Source organism: Pelophylax lessonae (assembly GCF_965119305.1).
Source record: "Pelophylax lessonae genome assembly, chromosome: 1".
Lineage (NCBI taxonomy): Eukaryota > Metazoa > Chordata > Amphibia > Anura > Ranidae > Pelophylax > Pelophylax lessonae.
Genome location: NC_138768.1, coordinates 297,496,960 through 297,519,262, shown reverse-complemented (window position 1 = coordinate 297,519,262; position 22,303 = coordinate 297,496,960). Strand labels below are relative to the sequence as shown.

The following is a 22,303-nucleotide window of genomic DNA, read 5'->3' as shown; positions in this document are numbered from 1 at the left end:
TATTCAGATGTGTTAATGAGTGAAATAGCCCTTTCTTAAAAGAAAATGTTTAGATTCATAAATTATAGTGCAGTTAGGTTACAGGTAGAATAAGGAGCAAGCATAGGAAAATTGAATTATTAGGATAGCCTCTGGTCAGATATGCTTTAAAACAAACATATGCTTTGTCTATACAAAGGAAAGCAACAAGTTTGCATATTAATACCCTAACCACCAGCAGCACACACTCACCCTTCCTTCGGGTCCCCCACCTCTAATTTCCGCCGTAGAAAAATAAAGAAATAGCACCCTGCGCAAGCTCTGTGTCACTCTAGTTGGAGCTTGCACAGAGTTGAGGAACAGGAGTGAGTCACATACGTATCTATAACCAGTACCAGGTAACAACTTTGCACATGCTACAAAAAATGATCTTCTAGTCACCTTCCACAAACACATCAATAGACTGTTTGACATTATTATTTCATTTCTTATTAAAAATAGAATAATATTTTCTCTCTTCAGGAGAATCACAGAGGTAAGTTTATAATGTAAATCATAGTTAAGGAATAACATTTTTTTGGGATCACGTTACATCCAAGCATTGCATAGACTCCACAGGCTTGTCTTCTTCCCATACTGCATACTACTGCCATCACTTTCCCAGGTGCTGTGACAAATATGCATCCAGCAATCGACATGATGTAAAAGAAAACGTGTGTCATCAGACCAGGCCACTTTCTTCCATTGCTCTGTGGTCCATTTCCAATGTTTGTGTGCCCATTGTAGCGCCTGCCTTCACGCCCCATGTGCATAAATAAGCTTTGGCTGCCCATGAGCCTGTCGCTGGGTTGCCAATTTTCCTTCCTAGGACCATTTTTGGTAGGTCTTAATTACTGCAGAGTGGGAAAATCCCACAAGAGCTACAGTTTTGAGGTTATTCTGACCCCGTTCTCTAGCCATTACAATTTGACTCACATACCTACGCTTGCCCATTTTTTTTTTTTTTTTACTCTTAAAACAAATTTCGGAGACAATAAGTTTACTTGCTGCCTAATATATCCCCACCCACTTTCAGGTGCCATTGTAATGGATAATCAATTACCTTTTTTCTCCTATAACCACTCATTTGGTCCTGGGTTGTCCTGGTTCTACTCATCAGTCTGCAACATTATTCCTGGAAGAAATGTATGTTTTGCAAAGAGGACTGTGCAACAGATGTGTGATATCACTGCACTGGTTCATCTAACACCTGACGACATCTGATGTCATTGCCCCGTGCAGGGAAGGCACGCAAATCCAGCATGGTAAATGTCAAAATGCTAGATGGGATAATTATCAATTTTAGAAAGTAACTTTTTAGACTTCGGGTAAGATTATTTATGATTATTTAGCTATTATAATTTGAATGAGACATTATAACTCCAGAGATGGGAGTGACACTCCCCTTTAAGAAAAATTCCACTAGGCGTAATCTTGCAGGAAAAAATGTCCCCATACTAAAAGATTGGAAATTACTGAACTTTCTGCACAGTGCATACCACTGAGAGATGGGGCAAAGGTAACCTTTGCAACACCATTGATTAGAAACTGTTGTACAAGTACTGTCACTCCTGGAACCCCTTTTTGGCTTATTTTTGGAAGGGCATGGGTTTGATCACCATTCTGAATGCCACTCAATAGTTCTACTGATAATGTTGTAACAGCTTCATTGCTGTTCTAAGTGTAGCGAGAACAAATTTACAAAGAATGTATGAATAAGAACTGATGCAATAAATTGTGTTCTTAAACTATGATTTACATTATGCAGATACTTACCTCTGCATTTCCCCTGAAGAAATGCGTCGTTGGCTCAAAAAACATGAAGTTCCTCTATCATGCATTTTGACGTGGATAGAAGATTTAACATAAAATTTGATATTAAATTTGATTAAAAAAAACTTTAATGTGAAGAAGGTTTTTGAGCAGGTTCAGTGGGCTTAGTGGTGAAGGGTTTGCATGAGGTAAAACACCTGCAATATAGGATGAATGGGGGGGGGGGGGTCACAAATCGTTTCTGTATGGTAGAGGAGGCCTACTGTATAGAGAAGCATGTGTAAGAATAATGGGGTAGGAACGTCCTTCCCTCAGGAATCACCTCATGGAAATTTCCAGAGGAGTTTACTTTCAAAGGGCATGCAAAAAAAGTCACCTTTCATGAGGGCAAACCAGGTTTTAAGCCATAAGATTATGCACAGACCATAAAGACACTGGAGAATCGACAGGATCATGTTTGACATGTCATCTACACAGAAAAGCAGTGCTGCGGGCAAGAGTTGTAATATCTTGTGGCAAGATTAGGACCAACTATATGTGGAGAAAGTTCACCATCGATCTCTCCAGTGCAGTTTGCCTTGGTCTGGGTAATAGCTAATTGCAAGGTTGGGCCTTCCAAGGCAAGTTTTAAAGAGTCTGCAAACGCCTGTCAACTGAATCCCTGATGGAGGCAATGCCATTAATGGAAACAGTAGATTGAATATTTAGTGCAAGAAAGGCCAAGTCCACGGTGGGAACAGTTAAATTCAACTGTGTGGTAGAAAAGCAGCACTAGGTATACAATACCTATCCAGTAGCCAGCCCGGCGATGAGCTAAAAAAGTACTGTCACAAAACCCTGGGAGGTGAAAAATCACTTGCAGCCACCACTAAAAAATTGACATCCCCCTTGTGTTTTGTAAATGGAGTGCACTAGGTAGATCAGGTTGTAATGTCTTAAGATAAAAAGGGGGATTAGAGAGGCAGAAGAGCATTTAAGGGTGCTTGTTCCTATTAAATTCAGAAATGGTGATATCCTTTGGAATAGATAAAAGAGAATGGCAGAGAATTCTGCTTTGGTTAGACAAGCCACATGTTTTACATATGTAAGGGAGCCCCAATTATGGTGTTGGAGCAATGTTAGTGTAAGACCTGGTTTCGGGAAATGGGAACTGCTATCAACCTGGAAGGTACTTGAAGTTTCCCCAGGACCTGCAGAGGAATCTCTGCTATTTGACCCATGTGCTTTCCTCTCCCAAGTGCCTGTAATCTGCAGTTACTAAGTGAGAATCTTCCCCTGTGAGGTATTCAGAATGGATGCAGACCAAGGGTGCTGTGTGTCTAGTATGAAGGAAATGACAATAACCCAGAAGCTAAAAGAGTTCCTGTGGCTGTGTCTTGGAGGTATCGGGCAACGGATAAGATGGTAAATGATCCGCTTGCGTCGTCAGCGGAAATGGCAGCCAGAAATGAAGTCTTATGGAATCTATGTCACTAGCCTCTCTGGCTAGTGACATAGATTCCATAAGACTTCATTTCTGGCTGCCATTTCCGCTGACGACGCAAGCGGATCATTTACCATCTTACCAAAGTAGAAAAGACTGCCAATTTCAAATTATGTTAACCACTTTCTGCCCAGCCCCTGCATTGTTTTCACTGGGTCTTTATGCCTGGGCTGGAAGAACTGCCCAATTATAAAGCTGTTTTTTGCCAGTGAGAGAATAGTGGTGTCCAGTCTGTTAAATTTTTGACAACAGATAACATGTAAATTGTGAAGCGAAATAGGCCTACACATGGACAATGCAGTATGGTCAGTGTAGGGTTTAGGCATCATGCACGTGGCAAGTAGTGGTTTTACTCTCCCCTAGACCGAAACAAGCAGATAACCCTTGCAGTGCGGGCAAAGTCCCTGCACAATGGGAGAATTTTTCACGAATTACCAAGTTGGTCTTTAAGGAGATGGGTAAAGAATGATTTGGTTGCCGGCTGGTTGGTGAGTTGAGCTGGGAATATTAGTTTTCTTTTGCATGCGTTGCCCTTTCATGTGCTCCTTGCCGTGAAGGCAAGTTAAAGGTAGAGGCAGTGGCCATTTGTTTGTACTGTAAAGAATGTTTTTTGTCTAGTTTTGGGGGTATAGTAATAAACAAAGGTGAAATACACACTGTTAAGTTGTCCATTAAAGATTACATATTGCTCATCAGGGTAAGGCTGTTTCTTAGAGGTAGAAAATGGATCATATGCTTAAAGGATACATTACTTTTTGGAACTTGTTACAGGCTCCACCCATATTTAGGGTGGAACATGAAACATGTTCCAACAACTGCAGCCATTCCCATACCCCCCTCCCCCCTGGTGACAGCAGGCGGGCATCTTCTCCGGGCGCCTGTTGTCACTCTTTAAAACTAACTCTGCCCTGCCATTAATTTACAGTCCTCTGTGAATGGGAAATGGGTAGTTTTTGAATGGGTAGTTCTCAATGAACTACCACAGCGCAGTTCTTTCAAGCTTTCTGCCAGTGAGTTTCTGCTTGCCTGTATGAGGTATGAACAAACACTCAATTAGGTCTGTCAGCAGGAGTCCTGCATGGTAACAATGATCTGCTGATCACTGGTGCAATGCTTTACAGCAGCCTTTCTCAACCTTTTCAACACAGAGGAAACCTTGAAATAAATTTCTCATCTCTGGGAACCCCTGCTAAAAATGAAAAATATACAACTCATGACACATTAGTGTGACAGTCAGTGGGAAGAATGCGCCTTACTCTTGTCATCATTGAGAAGAATTACCGCCTTACAGATAGCTAAAAGGAACAATGGTGTCATTGGAAACTTATCTGAGAGGCAGAAATTGCCCACAGCTCAAGGAACCCCTAGCAACCTCAGGAGGAACCCTAGGGTTCCATGCAACCCTCGTTGAGAAACCTTGCTTAACAGGCTCCCAAAGGAAAACAAAAAAACAGTAAATGCACAATTTTTTACCTGCAAAAAAATGTGCACTTATTTTTTTGTTAAAAAGTGAACTTTTCTCTTAAAAATACAATGAGAATCCGCTTTTTAGTTGAAACATTGGGTGTGTGTGTGTGTGTGTGTGTGTGTGTGTGTGTGTGTGTGTGTGTGTGTGTGTGTGTGTGTGTGTGTGTGTGTGTGTGTGTGTGTGTGTGTGTGTGTGTGTGTGTGTATATATATATATATATATATATATATATATATATATATATATTTACACACACATATACAGTACAGACCAAAAGTTTGGACACACCTTCTCATTCAAAGAGTTTTCTTTATTTTTATGACTATGAAAATTGTAGAGTCACATTTCAAGAGGTAGTCACCTGAAATGGTTTTCACTTCACAGGTGTGCCCTGTCAGGTTTAATAAGTGTGATTTCTTGCCTTATAAATGGGGTTGGGACTAGGGATGCACCGAAATTATCGGCCGAAAAGGAGCCTATCCAATTTCAGCAGATAATGGGTTAACATTGCCGAAATTAATTTGGCCGCCGCGAGGAAGGAGGAGGGAGCAGCGCAAGGCAGGTTTTAAAAGTCCCGCCTCTGGCCGGCCGCCCGCCTCTCAATGACGTCCCTACTACTATGATCTTTGTATGAATGAAGGGACATACCAGGCGGGAGGGCGGGGCAAGCGGCCGCTAATAGATATAACTATGTGATCCTTCCCTGTCAGCGGGACTGTGTGTGAATGAGAACTGACCTGACACCGGGCGGGGGGAGCGGCCGCTAATAGCTGTAACTATGTGAGCCTTCACTTCCCTGTCAGGCATGCATCTCCGCTGACAGGGAAGTGAAGGCTCACATAGTTATAGCTATTAGCGGCCGCTCCCCCCGTTCCCCTCACCTGGTGTCAGGTCAGTTCTCATTCACACAGTCCTGCGATACTGTATTTTAAAGTGCTCCCCCTGCAGGGATAGGTCATAAAGTACTAGTATGCACCGCATACTAGCAAATGCTGACAGGCTTACCTGTAAAGCAGATCCCTCCCGCACAGTGCGGTCATGGATCCCCGGCGCTGCCATTTTCACCTGGTCTTCCCCTTTTGGGTTCGTGGGCACTGGCTGTATGAATGGTTGCGCCCCCCGGTGACATCGCTCCTGCATATGCGCGTGGGAGCCCTCGGCTCTGGCACGGAGCTCTGAACATCACTGGCAGTATCGCTTGTGAATATCTCCTAAACAGTGCAAGTTTAAGAGATATTCACTGTACCTACAGGTAAGACTTATTATAGGTTCAAAAATAGAGTTCACCTCCACTTTAAAGCAACCCTTTCAGACAAGAAAAACTACTGGTACCACTGACTTTAAAGCAGTTGATATAGGCATTGTGACTGTGTTGCAGTGGATAGCGCCTGCTGAAAAGCTATTATAAGTAATATCAGCAGCTGAGAGACACATGTGAGGTTTACAATGCACGGATGTACATGAACATGAAAACAGAAAGCAAAAAATTAGAATTTTTGGAATTAACATTTTGAACTTACCTTGTTTCCTCAAGCTCTGTATCATGGATGGTATTATCATAGTCACTTTCTGGCACACTTGACTGTTTTTCTACTTTTGACCCCTAAAGCGAGTAGACATTTATCTTTACATTTGTACCAATTTCCATTGTAAGCAAGTTACAACATAAAAGAAATCACAAAAAACAGTAAACAATAGTGAAAACCTGTCAATCAATGACAGCAATTGATGGCATTAGTCACTTATATAGAAATTAATGATATGGCAGGCTAAATATTTGACTCTATGTTTTATATGTATAACCTATGCAGATAATAAAACTGAATCTGGCTGAGGAAATACAGCCAATATTAAAGGCTGAGGTCCTTTCTTAAGCTAATAAGCAGAAAAGAAGGAACCATTAATTTTAAATTGCCAGATGATCATTTTAGTCAAATCAGCTACACACTTACTTCATTTATCTTCCATTCAGGAAAAAATAAAATGTATATTGTACTGCCATACCATATCTGCACTAGAACACAGACAAGCATTAAAAAAATACTCTTACCTTAAAGTAGACTTTTTTGTTCTTCTGACTGGTCCTCTATCAATAGTGGCAGCAGGCCAGTGACACGTGTAGCCTTTTCATTGCAAGAGTCAAAAGCTTGCATTTTAAGAGCTACTAACTTTCACTACTAGAGAATGAGATGACATCACAGCTGCTAATACTACTGACTAGATCAGAATCCACATCTGGATTTCAGGGTCGAAGTAAATTTGACTCTGTTCTCACAGTGCTGTACAGTTGTACAAGCAATTGTTAAAAAAAAAAAAAAAAAGACACCAGCCAAAAATGGAAATGCTATTAGGCAGGCTTTTAAAACTAAATAATAGACCATCCATAAAGATGGCTTTGGGTTTAACAACACAAAATTTCCAAAGCAGCCAATGAGGAGTAAGCACACAAAGGCACCTCGGGAGCGAGCACAAGCGAATGCCCCAGAGCAAGCAGCCTGCTATGGGGGCACTTGGCAAGGAGGGGAGCCAGGAGCGCCAGTGGGGGATCTGAAGAGGATCATCGGGCTGCTCTGTGCAAAACCATTGCAAGAAGCAGAAAAGTATAACATGTTTTTTTTTTTAAACATAAGCTTTTATTATTACTTTAAAAGTACATCACGGGACATGGAGCATCTTCATGTTGAGGATGATAGGTCGTCCCCTTCCAGGCATAACCCCTCTGTAAAAGGCAAGGCTTCAGTTTTTTGTAGCAAGCCATAAACCACAGAGCAATAGGAATAGGATCTGTGTCCCATGATGTACTCCAAGAAAAGGATTTTACAGATAAACAAAAAAAATCTAATTTTCTTTATTGTACATCACAGGACACAGAGCATCTTTATATCCATGACAATAGGGATGTCACAAAGCACTGAATATTGGTGGGGGTATAGCAACAAGACAACAGGCCCCCAAAATGAGAAAAGATTTGAATCTCACACACTCCAACCAAAGGTAGTGTCCTCAGCAGCTCTAACATCCACTCTGTAAAACATAGTAAAACTATGAACTGAAGACCAAGTAGCAGCTTTACAAACTAGGGCTACTGAAGCCTGATGGCGAAAAGTACAGGAAGCACCAATGCTCCTTGTAGAAGTGCAGTCACTAAAAAAAGATGGAACTTTGTCATTTAGAACGTAAGAATAAGAAATAAGCTGACAGATCCGAGAAATGGTAGACCTGGAAACAGCATGACACTTCCTTGGGCATTCAGGAAGCCACAAAGAGGGAATTTAACTGATGAATTGCAGCAGTCGTATTCAAGTTACATGTGATGGCATGAACCACATCCAGTGTGAAGAGCCCAGTCCCCAGCATCTGCAACTTAAAGCGGAGTTCCGGCCTCAAAAAACACTTTGGGCCATCCGCTTGCTCTAGGTCACCTGAAAAAGAAATGGATAGTCCCGATTTTTTTTTTTGTTTACTTACCTTGTTATTGAAGAAAATACACTTACCTTTCTTCCACTTCCTCCATCTGCGGCCGCAGCCCGCGCCGTCTCTTCCTGCTTGCATTGACTCCTGGGAGCTGAAAGTCGTCGCTCCCAGGAATCAATGCGCCTGCACCGGCCCCACTCGTCAGTTCTGGTGCAGGCGCGTCATTCCCTGCTAAACAGCTTCTGGGCATGCCCCGGAAGTGACGAGCGGGGCCGGGGCAGGGCATTCAGGGACCGAAGAGGACACGGAAGAGGACACCGAAGAGGACGCTCAGGCTTCAGCTGCCCACACCTGAGATAGCAGCGCTGGACAAGACATTTTCAAGGTAAGTATTTCTTCTAAAAGGCAAGTGCAACCTGGGACAGTTCAGAGAATATCTATTATGAAATGCACTAGCCCTGACTGTCCCGGGGGTATTTTTATCTAAAAAACATTTCCAAGGCCGGAACTCCGTTTTAAGACAAAGGAGGGAAACACAATGTCCTGGCTGGAACAAAATGATGAAAAATTACAGAAACACTGCTAACCAAAGTAATGGCAAGCAGAAAAAATCTTCAGAATTCAGAAGACTAGGAAAGAAAAAAAAAAGTCAAAGGACTAAAGGAATATTCTGGATGGATTCAAACGGATTTCTGCAATACAGAAAGTACCAAATTGAGGTCCCAGGAAGTCAGAAAAAAGCAGAAAAAATCTTCAGAATTCAGAAGACTAAAAAAAAAAAAAGTCAGAAGGACTAAAGGAATATTCTGGATGGATTCAAAACGGATTTCTGCAATACTGAAATTACCAAATTGAGGTCCCAGGTAGTCCTGACTGGTGGATAAATATATGTGTTATGCCTTGGACAAAAGGCACACACTAATGGATTGTGGAAAGTCGGTCTCTGAAGGACTGCCAAAGCCGAAATCACTCAAGGCCAGGCCCACTCCAGGTTGGAGAAACACCAGGATGCAACCCATGACACACTTGCAAGGAAGAAATTTCCTAGCCTCACACCAAGCAATATAAAAAGTTACAAGTCCTGTTTTAAAACTTCCTCAAGTCACCTTTCTAGCATTCGGTAGGGTAAGAATGACCTAAAAAGAGACTCACTTGTGTCTCAAAACCATGCCGTTAAAGTCAGAGACTGTAAAGAAGATTACAGATTGCACCTTGCAACAGAGGGTTGGGTCAATTCAGAAGGATCAAAAGGTCATCTGATGACATGTTAATGTTAAGAGTACCAAGTTCTAATGGACCCGGCCAAAGCAATCAGAATCACCAGAACTCCTTCCATCTGAATCCTTCAAAGCAGACAAACAGGAAGCTTTAACAGTGGAAAGGCATAAATTAGGGACAACTGGTCTCACAATGTCACCAGAGCATCCACTGCCAGCACCTGAGGATCCCTGATCCTGGAGCTGAACCTGACCAGCTTCCCATTGAACTTGGATGCCAGAAGATCCACATCTGGTGTGCCCTACCATCAAGTTCTTTAAACATCTCTGGGTGAAAAACCCAACCCCCCAGTTGTTGACAGCTGAGAAAATCTGCCTGCCAATTTTTCACACCTGGAATGTAGACAGCAGGCAGCATGGGAACATGGAGTTTTGCCCAACACAGGATGAGATACACTTCCCTCTGCACAGACCGATTTCTGACGGCTCCTTGATGATCTATGTACATCACAGAAGTGGCGCCATGTGACTGGGCCCTTACAGAAAAGCTCTTCCGCTACACCGTTAAACACAGTAAGGCAAGGCGAATTGCGCACGAATCCAGGATGTTAAAGGGCAGTGACCTCTCATGCGGTGACTGAGTTCCCTGGACCAAGAGATTGTTCAGAACGCTATGCCAGCTCATCAAGCTGGTATCTGGTTAACCAAATGGTAAGCCCCTTCATTGTGAAGAGAACTTGTTCCCCCGACTTTGCAGGCTTTGAAGTTCAAGGTTTCTGGCAGAACTGAGGTTTGGGCTCAGAGTTCAAGGCCTGGGAATGATGAAAGGAATGCTTTTTTGAAGAAGGAGGAATGGCATGTTATATAACCGTAGGATTAACCTTCTTTCTAAGCGGTAACAGAGTACTCACACAGCCACCTTCTGTATGTAATCATGCAAAGCAGGACCAAATGTACATTTCCCTTGAAAAGGTAAACGTTTCATGCAGGGCAATTCCACTGACCAGCCCTTCTGCCATAAGGTAATGTGCATGTTTATGGATAAGACTACTAAATCGGAAAGTTGCTGTATGCAGTCCTTCAAGGCATCTACAGAAAAACTAAGAGCATGTGGAAAAACCTCCAAGTTTCTGCTTTATTCAGTATCTCCACTAGTAGGATCTTGCTCTCAGGTCATGCGACGAGCCAAGATTTTAAGGCTTTGACACATGCCTACAGTCGCAATCAACAGGTTGTAAAGCTACTCCCACCAGAGCAAGAGAGGCTTTGAGTAAAGCCTCCAGACATTTGCCAGAGGCAACCTTATAAACCAGGACTCTGACCACTGGACATGAGGATCTAGTTAAGAAAAGTAGTTCGGAAAAGAAAGCTGCCAAATCCACCAAAAGCATACTCAATTTTTTAGTGAATTTTCCACGGGTATTGCTGAGCAAGCCTACCTGGGGGAATGAACACACTGCCAGGGTGAGACCAGCCCACGTACAAACCATCCTTTAAGTGAGGATGTAAAGGAAATAATTGGGGCTTTTGTGGAGGATGCCATATTCCTAATCATATCTGAGTAGAGGACTCAGGAAGTAGTAACTTTAAATTAGTTTGAACAACTGCAACAGCAAAGCTTAAAAGGCCTTTTAGGTCCGATATAAATTCTGACCCCGAGTTCTTCAGCAGTAGATTGCTCAGCTGAGGTTCTTCTGTGTCTCCTTTTACAGGAATTGTCTCAGCTTCCACTACCTCATCCTCTACTGATTCCTCCTTGGTTCATGAGGAGAAGGGGAAAGCTTCCATTTGCGACCAAGGACGTCCACGCTGGTAAGTGTTTCACAAAGCCGATACTGTAAACCTGCAGCAGCAGATGGTAAATCCTCCCCTGACACAAAGGTACTGAAGGAAGATGCCCTAGAGGTGGTGGAGATACCAGATAGTAGAAGGGTGTCAAAACCACATGGAACGCATAGACCTCCAGAGGATGCATAGCACGGGGGATTGCATCCAAGTTTCTCCCTACCTGGAGAAAGTATTTGGAACCCCTGACTCCCTATATCCCTTCCTCTCTGGCATAGGTGAGACATGACCTGCTAATGACTGTTCAGAGACCTTCGCTGGATCAGCAGTTGGCGTCAACCGAGAGGGCACCATGTTACTAAACTTTTGCTTAGAAGGGGACAGTGTCTTTTTTGCCAGTGTCCAATCACCTGAAGGAGTCAGCATAACCCTATCGCTATGGATATGAAGATGCTCTGTGTCCCGTAATGTACAATAAACAAATTAGGCAGGCATCTTCTGTTACAGTGCTAGATCTATCCCAGACCTTTACAAATCTGTCACAGTTATCTGCCCAGGATTACAGGTGTATGGGTGGCAAATTAAGAATGTTCCACAGACTTCGCTAAATGAGAGCCGCTTTCATTTGCACATAACTGTATTGCTAATTTGCTTGATAAATGTGCCCCACTGTGAAGCAATTCATCCTCAAGAATCACTAGAAATGCATTAAGTTTTCAAGTTGGATCTCAACAACTCTGCTTTTCCCCCTTTTAGACCACCTGCTGTATGTTAAAGTTACCAGGAGAACGTCACAAATACAGAACAAACCACTAGTAAAAGTAGCGCAGATAGATAATTAATAATGTCATAATAGTCCTCCACAAACAAGATTAAAAGTCTCTTTAAAATCTCATGCAGAAGAACAGACTCCTCAGATTGGGAATAATCGTGATTTTTATGGGGTCACCACACCACACATCCTTCACCTCGGTGCTCAATAAGGGGGGTGGCAACTCACCGGACAATGTGGCCCACCTACTCTCACAGGATAGGCAGCAGAGCAGAATACCACAAATCTTATCCAATCAGATGGCACCAAGTGACTGTGTCTTTTCTTGCAAAGATCTCCTTCTCATCACAATGATACTCCCATTCACCACAGTTGCAGGGAAAGAAGGGAAAAACCACACTAGCGTAATATTGTTTACACTCCACACGTTTTATTCACCAAATCCAAAAGAAATGTACTCACAAACAAAGCATATAAAAGAGCCTCCAATATCAAACGGATTGTGTCACGGATGCACCGATCGGTGCTGAAGGTCTGGCTTTTAATCTTGTTTGTGGAGGACTATTATGACATTATTAATTATCTATCTGCGCTACTTTTACTAGTGGTTTGTTCTGTATTTGTGACATTCTCCTGGTAACTTTAACATATCTTTAACTTTAAAGTGGCTGCGATAGGTCTGTAATTGGACTCATTTGCTATTTTTATACTTGTGCGCAGGGGATATATTTTATTTATCACTTGTTGATATTTATTTTATATATTACACACCACCTGCTGTATGTTGACATTAAATATAATAAGGCTGGCAAATGCCTGCTGGGAGGTGGAAAGCAGCAGAAAGTGAAAGTACTTCTGCTGTAAAATTTGAAGAGGAAATTACCTCATACCTTACCTGAGGTCAGTGAGGGCTTGCTTCACAGCTCATTTACCATTTGCTAAGAATATGTTCATATCTTTATGTCCATAGCCTGGCCGCAGTTGAGTTTTAAGTGGGTTTAGGTATCTCTATTTGAGAATCATATTTCTTTATGCAGAAGGAGAAAAAGTAGGATGTGCTGTTAAATGGTAGGTAGAAGGTCTTCTTTATGGTCCAATAACTTTGACTTAGGATCTAGGTAAAATGGATTTTTCACAATATGCTAGTCAAACCTGGGAAGCATCTACAGAGTTTAGTATTTTTATCAAAGTTCCATTTTAAATGTCAAAACAAGCTAACACCTGGCTCAGCCTCTCAGCGAACCGCTGAGAGCCTTAGCTGGCCTCTCCCCGCCCCTCCACAGCTCAGCGATCCAACGAGCGAGGAGGCAGGGCTTGGGTAGCTGTCAGAACCGAGTGATCGGCGGTGTTCGATCAGTCTGTTCTCAGTGCAGAGGTAGCATCGGACTGATGCTGCATCCACCTAGGTAAGTATAACTGGGGGAAAATATTAAAACCCATACTTCTCTTTTAAGCAAACAAAACAAGTAAGACATTTACCGTATATACTCGAGTATAAGCCGAGTTTTTCAGCACATTTTTTTGTGCTGAAAACGCCCCCCTCGGCTTATACCCGAGTCATAAAAAAAAAAAAAAAGAAAGTCCCGGCCGGCCTGATGTGCTCTTATTCGCCTTGGATTTAAAAATGGCGACGCCCGGCGCCAACATGTCACCGCGCATGCGCCGCCCCTCGGGGAAGGCCGTACACGTTCGGCTATTCCCGGGAATAGCCGAATGTATACAAGCTTTTCCGAGCGCCGGCGGCACCGCATGTGCAATGACGTGTTGGCGCTGGGCGGCGCCAGTTTTAAATCTAAGGTGCCTCAGGAGCAGGTGAGACTTCTGCAGCTCACTGATTCCCAGATGGCAGATGTGGCCAGGTTCTGTAACCGCTATCCTAATATTGAGCTGTCTTATGAGGTAGCCGAGAAAGACTCTATTAGAAGTGGTGGTGTCATTCTTGTGCTTGAGCAACTGATGCAAGAGAAAGAAGTTACAGCTCATGCAATTGCTCCCTTATTCCCATACCATGTACCATGCCTGCAGCACTGCATCTCCTGTAGTATGCCCGCAGGCCCGCATTCTCTTGTACTATGCCCGCAGCCCTGCATTCTCCTGTACCATTACCATGCCCACAGCCCTGCATTCTCCTGTACCATTACCATGCCCGCAGCCCTGCATTCTCTTGTACCATACCCGCAGCCCTGCATTCTCCTGTACCATGCCCACAGCCCTGCATTCTCCTGTACCATGCCCACAGCCCTGCATTCTCCTGTACTATGCCCACAGCACTGCATTCTCCTGTACCATGCCCACAGCCCCTGCACCATGCCCGCAGCCCTGCATTCCCCTGTACCATGCCTGCAGCCCTGCATTATCCTGTACCATGCCCACAGCCCTGCAACTCCTGCACCATGCCCACAGCCCTGCATTCTCCTGTACCATGCCCGCAGCCCGTCTTGGGTCTCGTGGTGGTCCAGTAGCTAATGCATTTCCCACCCTAGGCTTATACTCGAGTCAATCATTTTTTCAATTTTTTTGTGGTAAAATGAGGAGCCTCGGCTTATACTCGAGTATATACGGTACACATCTCTGTATCTTGGTTGTTTATGTGGCATAGTAAAATTTACTATACAAAAGATTAAGAATGCGTGTACAGTGAATTATTATGGATTTTGGACACATGGGCCTCTCATGATCAGTCTGTCACATTTTTGGAAAAGGTAATAAAAAAAAAAAATAGGAGAAGTGGGGCCAAAACAGCACACTAACCAACAGTTTTTGGTTTAATTTCAGTTCTGGTGTTAAAACTTCTGTCAGGCAAAAAAATAAGGGGCCATTCAAACCAGCAGCTGTGCCAGAGTGCAGCATCTGGTGTGTGGTATGATCACAGTGCTGCCAATGCGCTGATCCCATAACACAGTTTAGTTTTTTATTAAGCAAACTTCATAGTAATGTCACAACTGTGTCAAGGCATGGATCAATGGGGTCGACTGCATTGCACCAAGATATGCTGAAAAAGTTCTGCATTCTATACTTCTTTCAGTACTTCCATCGCAACAGGGTGAACTGGCCTTATTTTGATTTGTCTTGCTGTGGGACTGCACTCCTTAGTCCCATCGCACCTGGTGTTAAAGAGTCCTAAAGTGTTGAAAGATTTACACATTCATTGTTCTCCATGGTGTTCGGCGCCACAAAACATCTTAGACCAATCTCTTCCACTTGGCCCAAAATAGGTTACATGAGATCAAAAGATAGTACTGTAGTATACATTTGGCCTTATATAAAAAAGAAAACATTATACGACTAAGGCCGGCCATAGATGGAATTCCCCATCAACACAGTCAGTGTTGATAAGGGAATCCCTCCCATGGAGCAATTGTGTTCTCCCTGTGTGAACACAGTGATTATTGCTTGCAACTATAACAGCCGCTAGCAATAATCACATTTAAAATCTGACAGGCTGAATGTATCCAAGTTGCTCGATTGATCCACTTGGGTTCATTCAGCATTCCCATACATAGTTCAAACCATCTATGGCCGGCTTAAGAGGTTATTATGATATTGATTCTTCAACCTAGATGGCTTCATTCCATAGATTTCTACATATTTTCAGCTGCTGACTACAATCAGAAACCTATTTCCAACTCACTTTGAGTCATTTAGAAGTTCAAAATTTTCACACAATAGTTTAGCAGTGTTTGAATACATATATCAAGTTGTCCATTGCAAGTGAATGAGTGGAGCCAAGACTTTCTCATGTGAAGTTTGGTTATACAGAACATCGTGCTGCTAGCATTACATGGTTGTGGAGAGTGGATGGGTAGCAGTGAATGAAAGTTATAATGAGGCATTATTGCTTCATGCAGAGAAAAAAAGAGGTCTGTTAGCAAAAATGGCAAAAAGAACAGATATAGAGCTCTCATGGAGAAAGTCAAGGTCTCCAAGGAGCAGAGCTAACTTGGAAGGTACTTAACCCTTCGTGTGCTTTCATCTCTTGACCAGGAAAGCGTGGAGGGGAAGGATGGCAGGGATGAAGAGGAGGTCACAAAAGCACTCCTCCCAATCTGAAGGGAAAAAGAAAAACACTCGAGACACCCAAAAACAAACTTGAATCAAAACACTTTAAGAGAATATGGACCAGATACTTCCACAGTTATGAATGCAGATAAAATAATGAATTGAATACTTCAATATTATGCTTCTTTCTCCTTGCTTAAAAGTATTAACAATTACATGCTTAGGTATACACAATTTATTTAGGGCATTTATATTTATAAAAAAGCTTAACCTTGCTTGGAAACACTGAATATTAAACATAAAACAGCTAAGGCATAGATGAAAGTAAGGAACCGACGACCGTGCTTCAGCCTCATGATGTAGTATTTGCTCGTTATGATGAAGCGTCAGTCACAAAAAAAAAATCTATTTCTAGTGTTTCAGTAAAGCAGGGTCCCAAATTTCAACTTGACATATGGAAGGGGATCCGCTCCCCTCCGGCTGGCCGGATTGGATTGGAGGGCAGCCAGGTATAGACAGCCAGTCTCTTTACATCCGGCTACCCATAGAGCAGAGCAAGCTGCATCTGTGTCAACTCTGCATAAGCAGAGCAGGCATGAACCTGTCATCTGCCAGCTCTGCTCAGTTCAGCAGGGGATCCACAGACGGATCCCCTGCTGAGCACAAACGGATCCGGCCCATGTGAAAGGGGCCTTAGGGTAGCAGTACCCTGAAGATGTAGGTAGTACAAATACAGCAGTGTAGGTTTATTAGTGTGTATTGGCAGAAAACGTATCATGAGAGGCCATTTCCTTTTAGTTTGACATTTTCTTTAGCTAATGCAAGAAATATGAACATAATGGGGGAAATATGGACATCCTTATGTATGTAGCTGTTTGATAGCTTTCCTTTTAAATTCCAGGAATATAATCTATAAATAAAATAGGTTCTTCTAAAAATAAGGGCTTTATGTGCAGAACATCGCAACCACTGGGAAAAATGTAAGCCTGCTACCTTTTCAACACCTACACCCCTAATTGGGTAATGAAATAAACCTAAAAGTCCAATTTGGGCCAAAAAATTGACAAAAATAATGCTTTACACTTTGATCCAATCTGAATGAGTACTCTTGCAAAATAATTACCGTAAATTTAAAAAAAAACTTTTGTAAATATGGGACTTTTCTTGAAAGTCTGTTAGTATGTGTGTTGAAAAAGATTGTAAAATAGGATATAACTGGGGAAACAAAACGTGCACATCATATTTGGATGCACAACTAACTGTTGGTGAATTGATCATAGCTGTTTTTTTATAGCAATAACCGGTTTAAAAAAAAAAAAAAAAAAACTGTAAAAGGCAAAAATGGGGAAGCACAAATGCTAGTTGGAACAGCAAAGCATGCAAAAAGTGGGAGAAGCACTCTGTTTACTTACATGTGGTGGAAAAGGCTGCAGTCTTTTAATGCCCTCTTCTGGATATGAGACTTCCCCCAATGGGAGGTAGGGTTTCTGAGCTGATCCAGTCTCATACATAGACATGGGTCTACTACCTCGTGCTGAAGGCCGTCTCTTTAGGGAAGGTGGGTTGGTGAGGTCTGCAAATTCTGACCCAGCAGGGACCTGATATAGATTTGCTGTGGCCTGTCTCCTGAGGTTGGTGTTTTCACATTGCAGTGTTTGGAGCTGAAAAACATGTTCACCAGTGGGACTTTGCAATTTGCTTTAGAATAGAGATGTAGGGTGAATAGGTGGACAAACAGCTCTTCTAAAGTAATCATATGTAAACATAAAATTCTGTACATGCTGAAATTAACTGGAGCTAGTGCCTGCCACTAAAAAAGACCACATTCCAGTATAAATGGAATAAGCAGATGATCAACCGCTATCATTAAATAGATAACCATCACGTAAAGTTATATACCTATAGAGCTGTTAATAAGATAAGATGTAAGAACCTATTTCCAGTTGGTTGCCTTTTTATCGTTTCTTTTGGATAAGCCAAGTAAATTAAACCTATCCTATAATAATTCCCGAGTTATGCCAAATATTCCTCGTCATTGAAGTGAAAACAGTTCAACTAGAACGCACTGTTTTACCACCAGACGTCAGCAGTGATGCCAAGAAAGAAAAAAATAAGAAGCAAAGCAAAGCAATAGCAGCAATGCAATGAACAAATAATCATCCAAACAAATCCAGAAAAATATGTTTAAATAGATTTTATTATCAATTGCTTACAAAATTGTACATAAATGACAGGCAATATCAAATGTCTATCCCAATTTACAGAAAACCTCAAAAGAAGTGGACTGTCTGGTGGTACTGCAGTGTTATGAAATAACACCATTTTCCCACTACATTGCTATTCAGATTCTCAGCTGACAGTGCTCAAGACTGATACTTTAATAAGTACTATGGCTAACAAAACTTTACATTAAAGCAGCATATAAACAATGTACAACAGAGATTGATGTAGGCCAAGATAATGAAATGTATTGTCCAATGTCTTGCAAAAGTACATAGAATTTAAAAACGTATTTGCTGAACATAAAAACCTACCCTGAACCGCTGTTCGCTAAGTTTGTTAAATGCAATACTGTTTAGGAAAAAAAAAAAAGAACTGAAATATTTTGCATTTATGATTGACCCCAAACATTACTATTCTGCAGAGCAGTCTTTTAGGACTGAATAAACCAGCTTAGCACACTATTTGGGAGAAAATTTTTTTTATTCAGTATAGTGCCAGGTTCTCAAAATACCTTAACAAATTGGAGCAAATCTGCCTTAAAAATAGGCCATAATCAGAACGAAATACAGAGCTGGTAATGTACTTAACTCCAAAGATTTATTAGGGGTACCTATAGGTAAAGTAAATCTCTCCTAAACGTGCATCTTTTAGGAGATATTTACTTTAACCACTTTAAGACCGGAAGGATTTGCCCCCTTAATGAATAAGCCCTATTTTGCGATTCGGCACTGCGTTACTTTAACGGACAATTGCACGGTTGTGAAACGCTGTCCCCAAATAAAATTGATGTTCTTTTTTCCCCCACAAATAGAGCTTTCTTTTTGTGGTATTTGATAACCTGTGTGATTTTTATTTTTTGTGCTATAAACAAAAAAAAAAAAAAAAAAAGAGCGACAATTTTGAAAAAAAAAAAAAAAAAACAATATTTTTCACATTTTGCAATAGGACATTCTCCAAAAAAATGTAAAAATCAAAATTTTTTAACATTTTAGGCCAAATTGTTTTCTGCTACACATTTTTAGTAAAAAGAAAAATTGCAATAAGCGTATTTTAATTGGTTTGCGCAAAAGTTACCGCGTCTACTAGATACGAGAAAGATTTATGTAATTTTTATTGTTGTTTTTTTTTTCACTAGTAATGGCGGCGATCTGCGATTTTTTTGCGGGACTGCGACATCACGGCGGAGGGATCGGACGCCTGACATTTTTTACACTTTTGGGGGTACCAGTGACATTACTACAGTAATCAGTGCTAAAAAAATGCGCTGTTACTGTAATAATGACACTAGGAGGGAAGGGGTTAACCCTGTGGGTGCTCAAGGGGTTAAATGAGAGCCTAGGGGAGTGATTCTAACTGTGGGGGGGGGGGGGGGGGTGGCTTCTGAAATGACCATAGAGACATGTGATCCTATATAGAAGGATCACATGGGCTCTATGACCATTCCAGGGAGAAGAACGGTCTGTGTTTACGACTGGGTGAAGATGGAAGTACCTACAGTGGTGACAGCATGGCGCTTGAGGGCTTCAGTTTTAGTTAAATCGGTCACAATGTGCTACAATGCAGTGCACAATAGTATAATATGATTTAAACTGCCTGGGGCCCAGTTTTTTTTTTTTTTTTTTTTTTTTATTTACTGCTGCGGTTTACTACCGCTTTGATACAGTTGTTGTTGTACATGGTAATGCCACAAAATATGTACGTGTAGTAACTGAATAATTGAACAGTCAACTTCTGTTTTTTTCTGTTAAAGTTAAGTGCCTCTGTGTAGTAAACATATCTATCTTTTAGCGATATGGTCTTCCAATAAGTATTTAATGGATAAGTTCACCTTTACAAACAAAATAATAAATGCACAATTTTTGCATGTAAAAAAATATGCATTTATTATTTTTTTTGTAGTGGACCTATAAAAGCATTGCACCCACAACAGCAGATCGTGGGTGTAATGCCACCATCCCCTAGACTTTCTGTGCATCTGTCTCGCTGTACCTCCGATACAACCAAGCAGTTACACTGTGACAGGAAGACTTGATGAACTACCACAGCGCCCCCAACAGAGCAGTGGTAGTTCATTGAGAACTAAAAGCCAATAGCTGCAAAGGCTGTTGAACTTTGTAGTTTTCCCATTTACAGAACACCTTTTTTGCAGCTTGTGACAGCTAGCAGGGCAGGGCGGTGGGGGGGGGGGGGGGGGGTTGGGAGATCCCCCACTGTCATAACGGGGGATCGGTACATCTGTAACATGTTACACCCTGAATATGAAGTATAGCGTAAAACTAACTCTAAATCTACTGGTGGCCAAACTCTAAGACTAATTTAACCCTGTATAGCAAGAATTGCTATACTTATCTTCTCTGCAGCCGATCCAGACAGCCAAAAATGGGTGTAAAATGCCTGGGAAGTGACATCACCCATAGAGTTACTATGGTAAGCTGCACAAAAAGGTATGTATAGAGATTTTTGCTTTACAGGATCAGGTAGATTAGTCTTGGAATGTGGAAGCTAGAAGATTTAGAATTAGTTTTAGGGCTGAGCTTCTAGTTTAAGGCTTTTTTTTGTATTTCTTTTTTTTATGGAACACGATATGCTAAAACTAACTGACAAAATGAGCAAGGACATGCAAACAAATCTTAATAGTATGATTAAAAAAACAAATCTAAGGATGGCAGGGGGATGAGTTAATAAAGGCCAGATTAGTGGGTAAAGTCTAAGTATCCACTTTCTTTAACCACTTGCCTACTGGGCCTGTATATCTCCTTCCTGCCCAGGCTAATTTTTGGTTTTCAGTGCTCTCACACTTTTGCATGACAATTGCGCAGACATGCAACAATTTACATATATATGACATTTTTATCATTTTTTGAAACCCATAGAGCTTTCTTTTGGTGGTATTTAATGACCACTTAGTTTTTTTATTTTTTGCTAAACAATTGAAAAAAGACCAAAAAGTTGGGGAAAAAAAAAAAACACCTCTCTTTAGTTCGGTTATAACATTTTGCAAATAAGTAATTTTTCTTTTCACTGATGGGCACAAATAGGCTGCGCTGACTGGCTCCGATGAGGCTGCACTGATACGCACAGATTTGTGGCACTGACGGGGCTGCACTGATGATCAGTGCCCGGATCATCAGTGTAGATGTGTCCTGTCACAGGAAAGCTGGTTTTCGGCTTTTCTTTCCTCAGACAGTGACAGCGCTGAGGAATGGAAACTGGGATTTGTTTACATGTGATGAGCTGTGATTGGACATAGCTAACCACATGGTAAAGGGCCACTGTGATTGGCCCTTTACCTCGATCTGTGATCAGCTGTGTCCATGGGCACAGCGATCACAGAGCGCACCCCAGGGGCACGCAGCAGGCATGGTTCTGAAAGAACGTCAATAGACGCCCTCCCGGAAATGTGCAACCTCGCTGTAGCAAACATTCGGCTATAGTGCGGTCGGGAAGAGGTTAATAAACCACTATAAAAAAATAAATATGGCAGATACACTAAGTAGTTTTTTAGAAAGTTGCAGCTAGCTATAATATACAAAGTTTTCAAGCTGTCAAACTGACATCAGTTACCGGCAGCTACAAGCATGGGCTCAGTGTAGGATTTACTGTTCAGTAAAATGAAAAAATTAGTTCAGGGACAGAAACTTTTGCAAGAAAATGTATATACACACACACACACACAACATTACCAGCCACATCTACCACTGAATCCTTTAGAAGAATGAATAAAAAAATCTAAATTAAATAAATAGCATACAGGCCATCTTAAGGAACCAGCAAGCCTAAAATACTACTTGACCTATACAAACCAGCAAAAACATTAACGAATTTTCCACCAGATGAAGAAAATATTGGTCATGTTAAAGTATTACTGGAATGGCTTCATTTCCACCATGCAAGCTGTTTGAAGAGAGGGAAAGCGCATACAGCCTTATGTCCTGTTGATCAGAATTTTACAGTTTAAAGTAAAACTAAAGGCAGTGGATGCAGTGTAAAGGGATTAAACCACCCATCAGGTTTTTACTGCTATCTGTGCCCCTGTCAGGGAGATTCACCCTCTCTATTTTTCCATTTTACCCTTATCAATAAAAGTGAAAGTTAAAGAAAATCGCCAAATTTTGGATTGTCCCCAGAATAGGAATAGAGGGGGAAATCTT

General features: G+C 41.7%; 1 protein-coding gene across 4 annotated transcripts in view; it reads right to left on the bottom strand.

The window, feature by feature from the left end:
* The window catches only part of GIT2 (GIT ArfGAP 2), a 226,043-nt gene that overhangs the window by 68,760 nt on the left and 134,980 nt on the right, over positions 1–22,303 (bottom strand). For 3 of the 4 annotated variants that reach the window (XM_082252665.1, XM_082252661.1, XM_082252662.1), the window contains exons 15-17: positions 17,342–17,590; positions 15,887–15,976; positions 6,263–6,345 (exon numbers count right to left, since the gene is read on the bottom strand). In XM_082252665.1, coding sequence (XP_082108791.1) covers positions 6,263–6,345; positions 15,887–15,976; positions 17,342–17,590 — 422 coding nt within the window. The remainder of the gene's footprint in view (positions 1–6,262; positions 6,346–15,886; positions 15,977–17,341; positions 17,591–22,303) is intronic. The other variant, XM_082252663.1, reaches the window with a different exon arrangement.